The sequence below is a fragment of the Bicyclus anynana genome, chromosome 2, assembly GCF_947172395.1.
Source record: "Bicyclus anynana chromosome 2, ilBicAnyn1.1, whole genome shotgun sequence".
Taxonomy (NCBI): Eukaryota; Metazoa; Arthropoda; class Insecta; order Lepidoptera; family Nymphalidae; genus Bicyclus; species Bicyclus anynana.
In genome coordinates, this window is record NC_069084.1 from 6,037,675 (window position 1) to 6,055,563 (window position 17,889).

The 17,889-nt window shown below is 35.4% G+C and overlaps 1 protein-coding gene across 7 annotated transcripts in view; it reads left to right on the forward strand.

Annotated features, from left to right (window-relative positions):
• LOC112045610 (myb protein) overlaps positions 1-17,889 on the forward strand; it is a 63,469-nt gene that overhangs the window by 22,484 nt on the left and 23,096 nt on the right. For 4 of the 7 annotated variants that reach the window (XM_052889305.1, XM_052889284.1, XM_052889327.1 and 1 more), the window contains 3 exons: positions 3,252-3,272; positions 13,679-13,808; positions 15,038-15,187. In XM_052889305.1, coding sequence (XP_052745265.1) covers positions 3,252-3,272; positions 13,679-13,808; positions 15,038-15,187 — 301 coding nt within the window. Of the gene's footprint in view, positions 1-3,251; positions 3,273-7,936; positions 8,220-13,678; positions 13,809-15,037; positions 15,188-17,889 lie in introns of those variants that run through there. The other 3 variants (XM_052889293.1, XM_052889314.1, XM_052889322.1) reach the window with 2 other exon arrangements.

The window sequence follows — 17,889 nt, forward strand, 5'->3', positions numbered from 1 at the left end:
GAGGAAGTTGAAAAAAAAACATTAAAAAAATGCTACGCGGGGTTGAGAAATGTCAGGCCATGTGCGCGGGAGTCATTGTACGCCTTGAGACATTAATCTTAGGGGAAATGACCAGGTGAACAACCCCTAGACCTTTGTTGTTCAACAATAATGGTTTTTATTTGTGCTGACTTTGAGGATTCGTCCAGACTTCGATGCACACTGAAAACTTGCGGACGAACTTATAATATTTTTATTTAATTCCCAACCAAGGCTACTGCGATCGTAATCACGAGGGGCCAGCTGTCCTTTTATAACGCACCCCACCTTTATGCCTATCCTAATGTCCTTTGCATATTAAAAAAGCAATTACAATTGTTCCTTCTGTAATGAAACCTCTGTTTTCGTTAATGTTTATTCCAGTGGAAATTTAGCAGAAGGGTCGGTGTGGAAGGCATTTTTATCAATTTGGAGATAACAGAAACTGGGTTCCTTAAATGGCCAAACAGCTTGAGTAACTAGCAAAAACTACACATGTGTTATGTGTCATCGACATATGGATGGCGCTGACGCGTCGCTCGGGTCCCACAAAAACCTGGAACCCCTCGTTTAGTAAACAAGTCGGAAGTTGCTCCCAGGTTTTTGATTTCTTCTTTATGCCCATTTATCAGTCCTTTCTTGTGATAATCACCCCCATTAAATAATAAAACTGGTAGGTACCCATTAGACAAAAAAATAAATTCTTATTTTTGGAAATATTCTTCAAACTTCCATTTAATTTATGTAATTTCGCTCGTGTTACTTACGCTGAGTGCAATTTTTTTTCTCAATTTTATTTCCATATGTTATATTCTGCATCATGTTAGGTTTCTTTTAAAATTATAGGATAGGATACTTAATTTGAAATTTTTGGCGGACCTAGAGATTTTCAGAAGCAATTTGAATCTACTGCTACGAAAAACCGTCGACTTTTAGTCAATCGTATTTCATTATATCTGACTTGTTATTCTAACAATGTTGAAAAGTAGTTGACTAATATTCAGTAGATACCTAATGAAATAAACTGTGATATACTCGTAGTACCTAACTACTGAGATGCAATGGTCGCAATAATCAGGTCACTCATTTATACTCGTAAGACAGTCTCGGAATGCGCAACTATAATCTTTCTGTTAATCAAATATAGTATTACAACTACGCCATACAATCCAAGTGAGGTCATACATAATTTCATAAACAACTCTATAATTTAGGGGAGTAATAATGATAAATTGCACATGACCGTGACGATGCGTGAGAAAGCCCTAATGAATAGACAAGGGTTTAATTTCGCAGTCTTCCCCTAGTCTGATGGTACTATTGTGGATATTCAGGTGTGTACTTTAGAAGCATTAGACTCTTCTATTTGTCTATGGGGATGAACCTGTTTGAACCCTCACGTGTATGCTTTGAGATTATAGCGACTGACATAGGCCAGGATCTTCAAATTTTTTAAAAGCGCTTATGTAGTTACATAGGTAGGTATATTTTGTATCTTATTATCTTATTGTCTTTCCGTTTAAAGTTTACTATTTTAATATTAAGTTTGATGACAAAGTAACTTTATTTTATTTGTAACATTGAGACTGTCTCATGGTCGAGACACAGCGTTAGCTTTTAGCGATGTCTGTCCTGTGATCGAGACAGAAGTTGGCTCAAAGAATTCTTCAATTACTAGGCATGTTGGATGTGTTTTTACTATAGTAGATTCAAATGGTACCTAATCAAAATAGTAAGTGTGTTTCGACTAATGTGGAATGCTTGACAAAAGCTCAAAATATGAAACATTGCTTTAAGATTCCTTCGTTACGTTAAAATTTTCTATTTAAATGATGTTTGTAGTATTGAGGTAAAATAAGATAAACATCACTGCCAGTCTTGCTCGTCTTCGGTTTTTAAAAGCCTTTGGTTACATTATAAGTGGCGCACTTTTAAAAGCGGCGATAAATGTGAAGCTATTTTAATTAGTAAAATGAGACAAAAACACTCTGGTAAAACATTAACATTAATTTAAAGGAGCCGACCGCCCTTCGTTTTAAGTGAGATCAGCGTGCTTATCTTGGGGAGACAGTTTTTTACATAAGTTTTATTTACTTACGTAGTAAGCACGTGACAAAAAAGTTTGCCAGTGCCCATAATGTGGGTACATATTGTAGGTATGTAAAAAATAAGTCGAAACTTAATGATTAATCTACTTAACGATAAAGATTTAAATAGATTGCTACGATTTCCTCCGCAAACGATAGGTACTGTGAAATTGTAATTTCATAAATGTATTGTTTTACTATATTATTAGCGGTTTTTGTGATTTTGAACTACTAAGATGGCCACTGTCCATAATACTATGAACCAAGAAGTCATCATCATCAGGCTCGTTTTGTTTATAAATCGTTTTATCCTTGCGAAGTCGGAAGGAGTCGTAAGATCTTTTATAAAAGGACACGTCAACAAACAACTAAAAAAATACATTTTACTTGAAAAAAGAAATATTTTACTTGATAAATTTGCATAAGAAGGTACTTGTTTATTGGAAAAGTTAATATTTGAGCACTAAAATGAACCCAGTGGGAGGATGGAAACAATTAGTTCCATTTCATCGGGTGGATTGTGTTACGTAAAAATGCGTCGTCGGAGGCCCGCGAAGTGTTTTCTCATACGGCAGAATCCGGTGTCGTATTGCCTTCGCACTATACTTGTTTATAGACGAGTTTCATAAATACAAGTATGGGGTTACGGATACCTATGTTTAAAGAGATATACGTACTTATTTTACTCTTCACAACATATTGACCTCTTAAAACTAGTAAATAAAGCTATTATATTCAAGTGAATATATTGATATAGTGCAAAAGCCTGTTACGTAGTCTGTAACAAGGGGAAGACCAGTGTTAGCTATATTTTATGTTGTTGGATACGAACATGCTAAAGTATACTAAAAGATCAAAGAAGAATAGGTACCAAAGACCAAGTTAAAGATAAGGATAAGAGCTTATTGTATAGTAAAGAGTAACAACAATTCCCTATTTATTTTACTAACTCGTACGAGTAAGTATGGCGATTGTGCAACACGACTTGCTTAGTAAATTGTCACCCTCATTACATTTCCCCTTACGTACACTCATTGAGGACTAAGGTATAAGAACACTTTGTACATAGCATAACGCCGATCTTTTTGTTGGCTTGCATAACTCCTTGATGAGAAACTATTAAATAACCCACATTTTTCATTCCAGGTACAATGAACTGCTAACAGTGTAAGTATCATTCAAGTACGAGTATACAAGACAAACGTGTTGCATTTGAGACGAAGCTGTAATATAATACTATACATATACGATTTCTACGGTTTCAAATTGACGCCGATAGTGTTGCCAGATCATACCTATTTAATAATATTAGATATAAGATTGATACACACACCATCATCATCATCATTGTCAGTCGATGGACGTCCACTGCTGGACATAAGCCTTTTGTATAGACTTCCGAACATCAAAGTCTTGGACCTCCAGCATCCAGCGGCTCCCTGCAACCCGCTTGATGACCTCGATCCGTTTAGCAGGGGGCCGACCAACACAGGGTTTTCCGGTGCGGGATCGCCATTTCAGCACCTTGGGATCCCAACGTCCATCGGTTCTTCGAACATACAATTCATCGAAATGGCTTTAAATTTTACCGGCCTAGTACAGGGCCCTGTCTCCTTATACTTACAAGAGAGGGGATTTAAAGCTTAGTGTATCTGGCATCATTATTATTGCAAGCTTTTATTTAACCTGCTACATATACGTGTCTCTAATCTGGGAAGCTATTTTAGATTCACACCATTAAATATTATTATAAATTGTCTGAGTTTAAAAAAACTTACCTATTATCAATGATATATTGTCTACTATAAGTACCTACAGTAACTCTAATTTTACACCTTACGAAGGTGCTGTGGATTTATTAAAATGTATTTATTATACTTTCAGTTTTGACTAACTAGACTTGACTAGATAACATTGTGTAACTTGTCATAGAAATTTATCTTAGTGCATACACAACCTTAGGATTTCCTGCATACCCTAAGGTCCAACACGAGATAAGCTTGTTATAAAACAACAATTATCGTTCACTTAAAGCCTTTAAAAGTTCACATCTTTAAACAAGTCACAATTCAATACGCAAAAACAATGCCTCTGGGAACTGAAACGAGTTCTGTTGGAATTTAAAAAGAAAAATGATGAAAAAGGCGAACGTAGCATTAATGGTTATACGCTATTGCTAATACGTATAAACCTCGACGAAGTGTGGGGCACATATTGTAAGAGAATAAAGAAACGTTTAAGTGAATGTAATGGCTCTGTCGAGATTTTTAAACAGTGAGACGTTGAAGTAGATAATGTAAGAGGATAAATAAATGATTGCCTAGTGCTTTTAAAGATATTTTTAATATAATAAGTAATGTTATATAAATTTAAAATGTATACAAAATTATGTTCATAGAAAAGAAAATTAATAATACAGGATTAATACGGAAAAAAAATTAATAATTATGAAAAATAACAGAGAAAATAACGAACCTAAGTGATGTCATAAGAGAGCTTAATCTCCATCAGTTCATTATATTGAGATTTTTAAAATTAACTTTTAGTCAGTAATTTTAATAAATTTCAATAGAACAAGTATAGTTTTGACAAAAATGGAATAAAGAGCGTAGCATTGTTTGTACCCTGTTGCATTCCATTTTCAGTATATTATTCAGTAAATTCATGATATGTAATAAATAATAATTTTCATGTAAAAAAATCATACCAAATGTCTCATGACGATTCAAAATGAATACAAGTTCTTATTGAGTAAAGAAAAATTGCTTGAATTAATAAATGTTTCACAAAAATCACCCTGGAATATATATAGAATATTTCACTTAAGTAAATTTACGAGTAACTAACCTATAGTTGGACTTTTCTTTGTCTTATTGTGTTCAAATATTTCGAAATATAACGGGATACTGTTTGGCGTTCCTCTTCAAACTTGTTCCGAGAAAGTCTTGAAGTGCTAACAGCTAAGCATCCAAACGTTGGGACATAGGGGACATAAGACAGGAAACATGGAATATGCGTGAGTTAACTGGCCGCTTCCTCAAAACCCCTTGTTTGTTGCATATACACTTGCACACGGAGGAAGTCTTTTGATTGTCCTTTGATTAATTACAGGTATTTTTTCTTTACAATGGTTATATCTATGTAAGTTTCTTTCTTTTTCTTGTAGAGGAAATTCTTCTTGGATATCTCTAATGGTATCGGTTGTCTAACCCCTATATACAAAATTTGAAAACCGTGATAGCCCAGAGGTCAAAGGCAGACCTCTTATTCGGAGGGCATAGATTCGAATCAGGGGCGTGCACCTCCAAATTTTCAATGTTGTGCATTTTAAGAAATTAAATATCACGTGCCTCAAACGGTGACGAAAAAATGTCATACCTAAGAATCTTCTTAATTCTTTAAGCGTGTGAAGTTTGCCAATTGGGGAGCGTGGTTGACAATTACCTTATAACCCCTTTCATTATGAGAGGAGACTCAACAGTGCTCAACAGTGAGCCGAATAAGGGTTGTCAATGATGATGGTCTACAAAGGCTGTTTCTCCCTTATGTCCTACCACTAACAGCACAGTCTGCCACTCTCTCATCCCTTAGTTAAATCTTCTTTCTTCACTTAATACGTATTCTGATAACTAAACACAGTCACATCAATCTGGTTTCCTGCGGATGTAACAAACAAGTCCATTATAGAAACATTAAAAAAAATACATCTTGCCAACTTAGTAGTTTCTTTCGATTTTTTTATAAATTTTTCTGCGTACTATTATAATCATTTATCGAATCTACAGTCTTAGGAGTAGTCATTGTAGTATTGTCTTACATTATACTCGTACTATAATTACAAATAATATTTATAATCGTATTATGAAATACGTCTCTATCACGTGTAGATTAGAATAATATAATTATGTTCAGTAGGGGCTTCTAATGTCTATCCATCACATTTTTCGCGTTTATAATATGAGACGGAGAGATAAAGATGTATTATTTATGAGATGAGTTTCATGTATACAAGGATTATTGCGTACGTCGATCGATATGTCTGCAAACAAGGAAAATATTATGAAATGTAGATATCGTGTAACTCATACAATAGAATTTGCATAATTTTAGTCAGTTTATTGTTTTCTGTTATATTTGAGCGTATTGCGACATCACTTTTGAAATCACTCAACTGTTTAGTTACATCCTACAATATGATTTCCTTGATGACTCTTTTCCTTTGTTCCTTGAGTTCGTAAATAATCAGATTATTTCCGTACATGTACACAATCGCGGTTGGAATCATGTCCGAAGGGTGGCAGTAAGGACGGGACAGGTGAAAATGGTCATAGATTAACTATCTACTTCCTTGCCTTAATTAGAATTTGTGTAACATTCGGTCCACCTTACGTTTGTTGCTAAGCTCCTTGAGGTACTAACTTAACATTGTATTTTAGTGGTTTGTTTCAAAAACATCTTTAGTGATTTTTAAGGGTCCGTTTTCGATCTTTAATTTAAATCTTCTAGATTAGAAACAAAGTTATTTAACTTATCAAACTTAATTTTACTCATGAATTGTCACCGGTTCATTACGTAAGTATTTTATTCTCATTTTATCTAGAGTTCTCTTAAAACATCTATATTTTATTTTTAGTACTTTAATTTTTACTAGTTTTCTATTGTTTTACTAGTTTTGAAATGCCAATCAAAGACATATTATTGTCTTGATTAGGTACTATTTAGTATGTTTTTCTCCTTGCAACAAGCACAAGCTATTGCTTATGAGCAAAAAAAACCAACTTAGTATGCTTATGAGCAAATAGGTAGTATACGGAAAAGGAAACTTAGAGGAAGTGTTATCAATCATCAAAAGCTGGCTTGTGAAAATGTCGTATTTACCGGTATATCAGATTAGATGTTTCGGTATCTGACAATGCCCTCTTAGCGGGATCCAAAAGAACTTTATCATTATGCTTATAACAGGATGTTGATTATTTACCATGTGTGATTGGAGCATTTATTGAAATTGTGTTTAAATTAGTATATTGTACTTCTACGGACATTTAATTCGAAAATGTACCAGGTTGAGGCAATTATTCTTCTTCTATATTCATAATAACTTTTGGTTGTTTATAACTTTGCCAATGCATCTGTTTATTATTTCTATGCTTCTTTTTATGTTTTATTTTGCCAATTTATGTATTCGATACAGTTTATCAAGTTATGCCAAAGAGCAAATGATGATCGTCAAAGCGGCATCCGCTACTTGAGAAATTTTTTGTTGCAGTTTTTGTTTTGCACTCGAAAGTCCCGTTTCTCACCAAAATAACAGGAAATTATAAACATTTGCGACACGTGCAAAATGTGTTCAACGTGAAAATGTTAACATCCCATTTTGCTCTCATTTCGCTTTAGTAACAGGAACAGAAAGATATTATCGCAAACTTTGCAAACACTATTTATATGTATTTTATGTACTTGTATAGGTAATGTATTTATAGTTTTATGTGTAGGTACTCCGTGTTATATGTATTGTTGGTTTGGTATAAAATGAATATTTTCCCACAAGTTTAAAAAAAAAGTTTACATATTGTGTATATACTTCGTACTTTCAGTCTTACATTAGAATTAAACGCTGACCTATCCAATAAAAAAAGTCCTATTTTTTTGTTCATGCATGTTCCTTACACCTGCCTACCTTCGCCCGCGTTGCGTCATGAGTTCCCACTCGAGGGTATGATCCTGTACCTAATTTTATATCCTTTTCACTCTGTATTGTGTCTCGCTTGTTGTCCTTTTCATCGCACCACGTCCCTTCAGGGGGTTTTGTAGTCTTCACAGTTCACCCTTATTTAGTCCTGCGTACGCGTTCCGTGTGGGTGTGTGTGTGAGTCCCTTCGAAGTGTGAGAAAAGGATAAAATTCTTTAACAATACACGGTACAGTGTGGTCCTGTCCTTCAATGGGTGCGCTTGATAAAAATGTGTTGTAGGCACTGCTTTTTGGCGGGAATATATCAACATAGTGCTTCTATGTCAGTTTTTGTGTAAAATGGATTTAAGTGGACAATGGAGTTAGCGATTGAGGAATCGGCGTCGCGTTTTGTTTTCGCGTAATTTAGCGTGATGTTATATGAGTGAGTATAATTTTTATGATGAAATAAGCATAGATCAATTAATTATTATTCATTAAGCTTCTAATGAAGCAACACAATCAGTACTTGCTGATTGTGTTACTAATACTATTAGCATTAGTAACACAATCAGCATAGCAGGTTGGTTCAGATGTTGTTTAATATTTCGATGAAAGTATGTATTAGAAGTTACGAAATAAAATCTTGACTAACTTTCTGAAGTAAACAGATGTAGGTACTTATCTACATATTTAGTGTTAGCCAAATTGAACTCGGCCGAGATGAGATTAATATAACCCTTAGTACCTCCCACTCAGGGTCAAGGTCTTAAGGCTACGAATCCAACATCAATTACTCAACTATTCGGATCCCACGCTTATAAAGAACCGAAGACGTAGGTAGATATATAAAAAATATGCTTTACGAGAGGTCCGGTTGTGAGATTATTATTGATTCGGGAGCGAGCGGGCCTCATTGAAAACATTCATATACCTAACAATGACATCATGCCATGGCTGTGATAAAATTTAATCACAATATAAGTACATATGCACTGAATTGTTTGATATAGTTTGTCCTTTATGTAATCTGCCATCATGTAATTGTGGGTTTGAAGGATTCGTTTATTTCAAGCGGGCTTTTTAAATAAAGTGTAATAAGTATTATTGTTTAAATTATCTACATCCATTTTGATCGAAGTTAAATTAATTTTCTGTCATCAAAGGTTGTCTTTGTTGGCTCACATGTAGTTTTTTTGTTACTGTTTTCTTTTTTCTGGCATCATTTGTTTTGTGTGCAAATGTTTTTCTTCTTCTTCCTCTAGTAAGTAAACGAGGAATCTAGATTTTTTAGTCTTAACCGTGGTGATTTTGAAGCTACCTTACCCAAGGTTTTACATATACTCTTTTGCATTGCATTTGCAAGACCAATGTGACAAAAGTCACATTGGTCTTGTTGTTGCGACTTGAGACTAGTTCAGAAAGCAAAGAAATTACGAGTACGAGTACACATATTAGTTATAGGCTAGGTGTCTGCTGTTATAGGTTAGGTGTGGTGCTAATTTGCTGATAGTCAAATATTCATCTTTCTATCTTCATACAACAATTGACAAAGATCTTATAACAAAGTTCATACAAAAATCAACTTTATGAGGATAGTAATGGAAGGGCCATTTCCTAAACCAGATAATAATACTTATCATATTGATCTATTAGAATGTGATTGGAAAGATATACCTACCCAGTGCTGGGTTCTATTGGGGCGCTCCTCACTGGTTCCCAATAAATTAAAACGCTTAACCGGTTCTTCAGAACAAGAACCAAATTATACTTATATTGGTTGTGCCTCGTGGTTTTACTTACGTTGATCTCCTTCTCTTAAGAGTATTGGGATACTAGTTGATTTATGTTCTATATCAGAGTAGTCTCGGTGCTAAAGTTATTGCGATTCGAGATTATCCGTTGTGGCGTGAATTTCAATACTAGTTTCGCATTCATTTTTATTTAGATTCATTGATTTTTTTAGTTTAGAAGTTTGAAATAAATAGTGATCACTATTCATATATATCACCTGATTGCAAGCAATATTTTTCTCAATATTCAGCAATTATATTGAGGCAACAGTTCTTTTAATGAAAGTAAAGTTCTTCAAAGTCTTTGTAGATCTCCTACCTTGTATTGTTTTCGCTACGTGTTTCTACTTAGGTCTAGGACTAAGTCGAAGTAAGTATTTAAAAAAATGTTCCCAATATCCTTTGTTTGCTCACATCAAAGTGGTTAGCAAGTAGTATATGTTTATTGGTTTTTACATAATTATCACAATAACTTTATCTCTTCTATACAAATAAAAACATCTAAAATCTATATAACCGATTCCAATGAATTGATCAAATTCTTCTATCTATGAACACAACCATACCTGATATTGGTTATATGTATTCTGTGTTATTTTATGGATTCAGTACGAGATTTTGTTAAATATTTTAATTAGAGTTCTGTTATTTACTAAAAACAAAAGATACACTACATATCCAAGAGAAGCAGAACTTCCATCAAATTTAAACTTGTAATACCTGCTGATAACAATTTTGTTAAGTAACAATCAACAATGACTTAGATGACTCAATTCGCATGATACCGACGTTTCCCGCGCCGGTATTCGCAATGAATGAGAAACTTGTTTGCTATCAGCTGATTGCCGGCCGGCGTGCATATTTTATCTTATTTTTATACCATTCTTACCTCATCGAAAGTATGGACCCAAATGAGTATTATAGACACCAAAACCGGAATTATTTTTCCTACATACTGAAACTTGTTTCTCGCTATCAAAGGAATGCTTATCTACAATTAAACACGGAAGTCCAGTCTCTAAATCATGAGGAATAAGATCTAAAGTCGTGTGCACAATAACACAGTCAAAGGCCGACATGGATATGCCGGTCTTCTGGGAATTTTGTTCTGTAATCTACAAATTGTATGTATGAATGGCGCCAGGATTTACGAAGCATCGGCGACAAATACCTGTGTCAGACATTCTAACAAAGCTCCTAAGAAGTTCCCACTTCCCAGTGAAAAGAAAAGATTTTTTTTGCTTTGGTTTTTAATTTAAACTTTGATGGGAATATTTAAGTTACAAACATTATTTCCAAATTCACTAGTCTTTGAATAAAAGTATTTTAGACTTGATATGCATTACAAGTTGTTTTCGAAAATTTGCTTAACATTTAAAATGAATATGTATATACAGGGTGCTCGGGAGTATTTCCCATAACACAAGGTTTTTATTCTTTAAGGAATATTTATAATAGGTATATGGATATAATTTACCGAAGTGATACCCTTTTTGATAATGTTCTTGTATAATTACTTTATATGTTCTTTAATGATACTGGAATCTATACTAATATTATAAAGCGGAAGAGTTTGTTTGTTTGTTTGTTTGTTTGATTGAACGCGCTAATCTCAGGATCTACTGGTCCGATTTGAAAAATACTTTCGGTGATAGATAGCCCATTTATCGAGGAAGGCTATAGGCTATATTTTATTTAAAAAAAAATTAGGGATCCTTCCTAAAACTCCAATAATGTAACCCAAGGTGTACATGGCGCCTTCCCAACAGTCTGCTAATTCCCTCAAGCATTGTCATTGCTATTCAAAAGGCCAAGGGGTTGCAAATACAGCAGCGTCATTCACTCGCAGCACACATCATTTTCTACAAAAAATGTCGCGACAGCATATATCTATCTATCTATCTATCTATACTATAATAAAAGAGTAGAAATCGAGTGTCTGTACTTTGACCAAATTTAACTAAAATCAAGTTAGGGCGATTAGAAATGAGCAATAGAATACAAAAATATATTTTTTTATTTTTTTGCCTGTCTGTCTGTCTATCTGCCTGTCTGTCTGTCCTTCTGTCTGTATGTTCGTGCTATTCTCTGGTTCTGCTGAACGGATTTTGACGCGGATTTCACAAATAGATTAAGCAAAGTTCATGGCAACATATAGGCTTTGTTTCATTAAAATCGGACAGATAGAAAAAAGTTATCTTGAAAAAACCGGATTGCTCAAATTGATTCGCAGGCGTTATTTGGAGAAACGAGATTTCCACTAAAACTGTGTAATATCGATATTGAGGCAAATATTCTATACTCAACTGACCAATTTGTTTGTTTATTTGGTTGAACGCGCGAAACTAATCTCAGGAACTACTTAAAAGTTCAGGTTCAAACTGAATAATCCTTTTTGTGTTTAAATAGTCACATTGTCTACTTTTTTATCGTATAATGTTATGCAAGATTTATTACTATAAAAAGAGTACGAATTTGGCGCAATATCTATTAAATACTTATCTATATACTTATAATAAAACTGTAACAGGTCAAATTACAGAACTTTTTGATTAATTTAAAAAAAAAAATTATCATAGGGCATTATACAATCGATACTGAATTCAAAAACATTTTTTTTCGATTATTTGTCTGTCTGTCCCTATTTTTTGTTGACCGGGCATCACACTGAAACTACTGAATGAATTCAAATGAAACTTAGCACGGTTTGAGAACATAATACGGGGCAGGTTATAAAATACTTTTTATAGCGAAAATAAAATCAGAAGGGGGTGAAATAGGGGTTGAAAGTTTGTACGTAAACTTTATTATAGACCGGCATTTGGCCGGGAGTTTGTGATACGGTCTTTGACCGTGACTACGGCTGGGTATTTTACCCAAACAAAAAAAAGCGCGGCCTTCGGTCGGGGGGTTGTAATATGGCCTCTGATCGTAACTGCGGCTGGGCATTTTACCCAAACACAAAAAATGGAACGCGTGGCCTTCGGCCGGGAGTGTATGATACAGCCTTCGATCTTGACTACGGCTGGGTATTTTACCCAAGCAAAAAAAAAGCGCGGCCTTCGGCCGGGGTTTGTAATATGGCCTCTGATCGTGGCTACGGCTGGGCATTTTTCCGGTGCACAGAAAACGGAACGCGCGACCTTCGGCCGCTCACCGTATTGTAGTTTATGATACAGCCTTCGACCGTGACTACGGCTGGGCATTTTACCCAAGCACGAAAAACGGAACGCGTAGCCTTCGGCCGCGCACTGTATTGTGGCCCGGTCTTCGGCCGGGAGTTTATGATACAGCCTTCGACCGTGACTACGGCTGGGTATTTTATCCAAACAAAAAAAAGCGCGACCTTCGGCCGGGGATTTGTAATATGGCCTCTGATCGTGGTTACGGCTGGGCATTTTTCCGATGCACAGAAAACGGAACGCGCTCACCGTATTGTAGCCTGGCCTTCGGCTGGGAGTTTGTGATAGAGCCTTCGCGCACTGTATTGTAGCCCGGCCTTCGGCCGGGAGTTTATGATACACCCTTCGACCGTGACTACGGCTGGGCATTTTACCTAAGCACGTAAAACGGAACGCGTAGCCTTCGGCCGCGCACTGTATTGTGGCCCGGCCTTCAGCCAGGAGTTAATGATACAGCCTTCGACCGTGACTACGACTGGGCAAAATGCCCAGTCGTAGTCACGGTCGGACCGATGCACAAAAAACGGAACGCGCGGTCTTCGGCCGCGCACTGTATTGTGACCCGGCCTTTGGCCGGGAGTTTGTGATGCAGCCTCCGACCGTGGCTACGACTTTGCATTTTACCCAAGCACAAAAAACGCGCACATTATTGTACACCGGCCTTCGGTCGGGGCTGTGATTTTATAATTTTTATATATAAAACATACGAAAATATAAATAGAAGGGGCGACGGCGTCGAAAATGTACATCGATTTTCACGCGGACGAAGTCGCGGGCACCTGCTAGTATTATTATACTTTAGGAAAGTTGATTGACCAGTTAGAAAACTCATATTAAAACAGGTAGTCGTTTTGGTCGAATCCAGAGCTCAGGTTTAATATTAAGTTTAATTTAATTTAATTAATTAGTTTAATTATTATTGTCTACAGACGTAACGGCTATGAGTCAGAGTCGAGTGAATATTCGGAAGACTCGACGGTATACGAAGATGTGCCGCCTACAACCAAAAGCGCTGGGCCGAGGAAGAATATCAACAGGGGACGGTGGACGAAGGATGAGGTGAGGTTTATAGCTCAACTATACTACGACCCTACTCGGTGTGTACTGTTTACCAACAAACAAATTAAGAATGAGGGTATCAATTGCTAGTCATTTCATACTTTACAATAATTATGATTAACTTGGTCTTAAACTAACAGCAAACAAAGTTATTGCTGCAGCAGATTCTACGTCAATTCGCGGCGGGTTTCAAACGATTGTGAGCATCCCGTGAATGTGGAGGTAATGGAATCGTGCCGTGAATTCATGGCGAGAATTCGCGCGTGAATTCACGGCACTAATGTGAAGTCGGCATTACTAGACAATGCCATCTGAGTTATGAATATACAGTTCGGGTAGGCACATAATATTTTTTATTTATATCTTTTTTTGTGCACTGATAATAAAGAGAAGTCTCAATTAAAATTAATAACATGAAGATTGTGTACTCTGATTTTTTACTGAAGATTAATATCTTCTGGGTCAAGAGAGGCTGATAGTGGGAAGTAAAATTATTGACACATGCCGAGAGCTTTCTGATGACACGTCGTAGGTATTGTGTTCTTATCTGGGTTGTATATCTGGGGCATCTTACATTGTTATATTTAACTATATCTATACAATGTAAAAAATACTGCTCTTTACCTTGAAAACACGCTTAAGCAAGAACTCTGTTGTTAAAAAGTAAGCTACTTTACGTTACTTCTGTTTTTTTTCTCTTGTAAAGTTTATCGAATAGCTAAATCATTTTGAATCGATTTAATAACATTATTATATTCTAGTATTCTTCGGCTTTTCACAAACCTCACATTAAGTTTCTGTTATTATGAAGGTAGTATAAAAAAATATTTGACGCAAGTGCGCCCGCTTTGTTATATTATCCACTCCGGAAAACAGTCTTTACACGATCATTGTTTAATGATTATAAAAAACCCTGTTAGGTAAGTAAGTACACACTACAACTTTTCGTCAAACTTTTGTGTGTGTGTGTGTGTGTGTTGAAGGCCAAATTGTTTGACAAACACTTAATGTGACGAAAAGTTGAATCGTTTACAGAGTCCTACACGAAGTCCAGCAAATATAAGAACCTGACCAATCACGAAAAAGCGGCTCAAGGTCGTTGTGTCCATACAAGATGATACATATGTCCTGCAGTGGACATTTATACACTGATAATGATGATTATTACTAGAAAAGTCACTAATTTGCGAGAAAAATTATAATGACCAGCCATATTGTTTTTTTTCTAGGACAAAAGACTCAAGAACTACGTAAAGATGTACAGCGAGAACTGGGAGATGATATCGGCTCAGTTTACCGACAGGTCCGACGTCCAGTGCCAGCAGCGATGGACGAAGGTCGTCAACCCAGAACTAGTCAAGGGCCCTTGGACCAAGGAGGTGGGTTATACCTACAGTGAATACTACTAGTACACTTTCTAAACTCTAAAGAGTCATACCTACGGTTGGTATTCTAACCTCTAGGTAGTAGACCTGTATCCTAGGAAATCAACTTTGAATCAGCTAGAGCTGATTGTAGGAACTGATGAAATGCGTTGGTTGGTTGATTGGTTGGTAGCTTATGTGGCGTCAGATCACGAGATCTTGTGTTCGAGTCGGGACTATGAAAAATTGAGTTTTTCTTTCGTCAATGAAGATTTAGTGACAAGGTTTCTTAGCTCCCTATGTAGGAAGTGTTAAACGAATCTTCAAGCCTTTTACCATTTATTTATCAAAAAAGAGCCTATAGAAGTGAAAACTTCAAGTACTTATTAAAATTTGAAATTTTTCACTAAATTCATTTAATTTCACTTTTAATATATACACAGCAATGTACTTCAGTTGTGTGTAGCTACAGATATACTGTTATAAGAATGTCTGTGACGCGAATGCACGAGATTTCACCATTTCAAAAGTGTCTAAGGCGCACAGCACACTCATTAGCATATGGGGGACGCGAACTCCTGAGATTTTCCCCTACTAACGCGGCTAAATAAGTTTTCAATTCAAATGATAACAATATTATATTATGCATGCCATGTATTTCAAAGTGCGTTTAAATTACGGAAGTTCGATACGTGATATTATATAGATTCGCATCTTTCCATTCACACACGACGCCGAGTCTAACAGTGCAAGGAGGATGCGTCATAGGTCAGTAACTTGCACGCTCAACGCTCATTCAAATACCTTTCATTCATGCCGTCACTTGCTGTGTTGTTATTGTTCATTAGATGCAGAGGAAATTTCTTACTAGGCTGGGTACTTGGATCAATAAGCCTGAATAATATAATTTTTTTTTTCTTTTTTTTTTTAGAATATTTGCCATGTTTGTATGCTCAAGAATAGTTGCTCCTGTGCTAGGAGTGGGTACGACAATAGACCAACGGGGCGAGGATCGAACCACCACCGTTGAGCTATTGAGGCTATTTTGCTACAAATTGCTACAATATTCCAAAGTACAAATATATAACACTAGACAACGCCCAGCGGTTTCACCCCGCATAGTTTCCGTACCCGTGGAATAAAATATAACCTATAAGACTCTCAAATAACATGACTTTCTAGTGGTAAAATAATTTTTAAAATCAGTTAGGTAGATCCAGAGATTCCTCTACAATACCACAAGCTGTAACTCTTTATAATATTTATTTATTTAAATATCTTCATTGCAACAAAACATAGGAACATATAAAATCTTATAATGCAGCAACCAACCATAAAGGAGTTTTAAAAATGTGTGAGACTTTTGAGTATAGATAAATCTATATCTTAAAGATCAACGTCCTATTTTATTTTACTCATAACTTCCTCCATATAGAAGAGGGGTTAAACTTTAAAGAGTTTAAATAAACTCACCCTGCTAATCTAATGAAGGTTGGAAGGCTAAAGCCTTTGTGTGATAATGATTGACTTTGTAACTATCACTATCAGATGCCAATGGTAATGGCCGAGACCGGCAACTTAACTTGCTCTATTAGACATTGGGTATAACATCACGAACTTCTTAACTCCGGGCTGAAAATTTCTATGAAGAAAGAAACCTTTAATATAAAATAGCCCGATCCATGACTCAACAAACTCTTTTTAAGAGACGTATAGGCTAAACATTAGGTCAATAACGTTTACTAAAAAATTATTAGATGGAGGGGAAAGTTTCGAAGTAATTCAGATGCGTTAAAAATAATATTCTTTAAAAAAGCACTTGAAATTGGCATCGCAAAGTTTATCATCACTTACCAAAATAACAGAACTTATGCATTCTTACGACAGTTCTTAGATTTCATGAATGAATCCATTGTCTACGTTACACGCAGTGTGAATTTTAACTAAAACCATTTACGCTGGATTTTATTGCCATTTGATAGTCATCTTAAGCTGACTACAGATAGTACGAATGTATGCGATTATTACGTGCTTCTAGCTAAGTGTATGACGAGATTTAGGGATTAGACAAAACCAAATTTTTGTAATATTTTTTTCCGTATAACCTACTAAAATATAATAAATCTGAATTTAGTTTAAATGAGCTACTCTCTGGCACTACCAGTAGAATATAAAATATTATTTTTGCATTGACATATCAGTCGTTGATGATGCATTTTAACTTATATAACTCGTAAATACGAGTATCATGTAAAACCAAGGGGTACAGTTGTAATATAACATAAATATTAACTAAAGTTAAGTTAGATTGATGGTAACTAAAATTATTGTCTTCATAATAGTGGTTCATAATTTTTCTTCATGTCTAGATAGACATAACATTTATTAAAAAATATATTGTTAGGAACTATTGAAATAGAACGGATACAAAACTAATCATTCTACAAATTGAGTGGGTTTTGTGTGGGGACAGAAATTCAATTTCAACCATATGTACATGTGAATAGATATTATTTTTCGATTGCAGATGTCTGTTTTAATGAAGTTTTATATATTTTGTACGTGTATGAATGGGTAGATTGTACCTCGTTCGTGGTCTCCAATAAAGCATGAGTGTCGAGTATTGATAAGATTTTTATGAGTGCACAGGCATTTTTAAATTTGTGTCAACAGAAACAAACACTATTACATTATTCTAGTGCGTAAACCTGTATAAA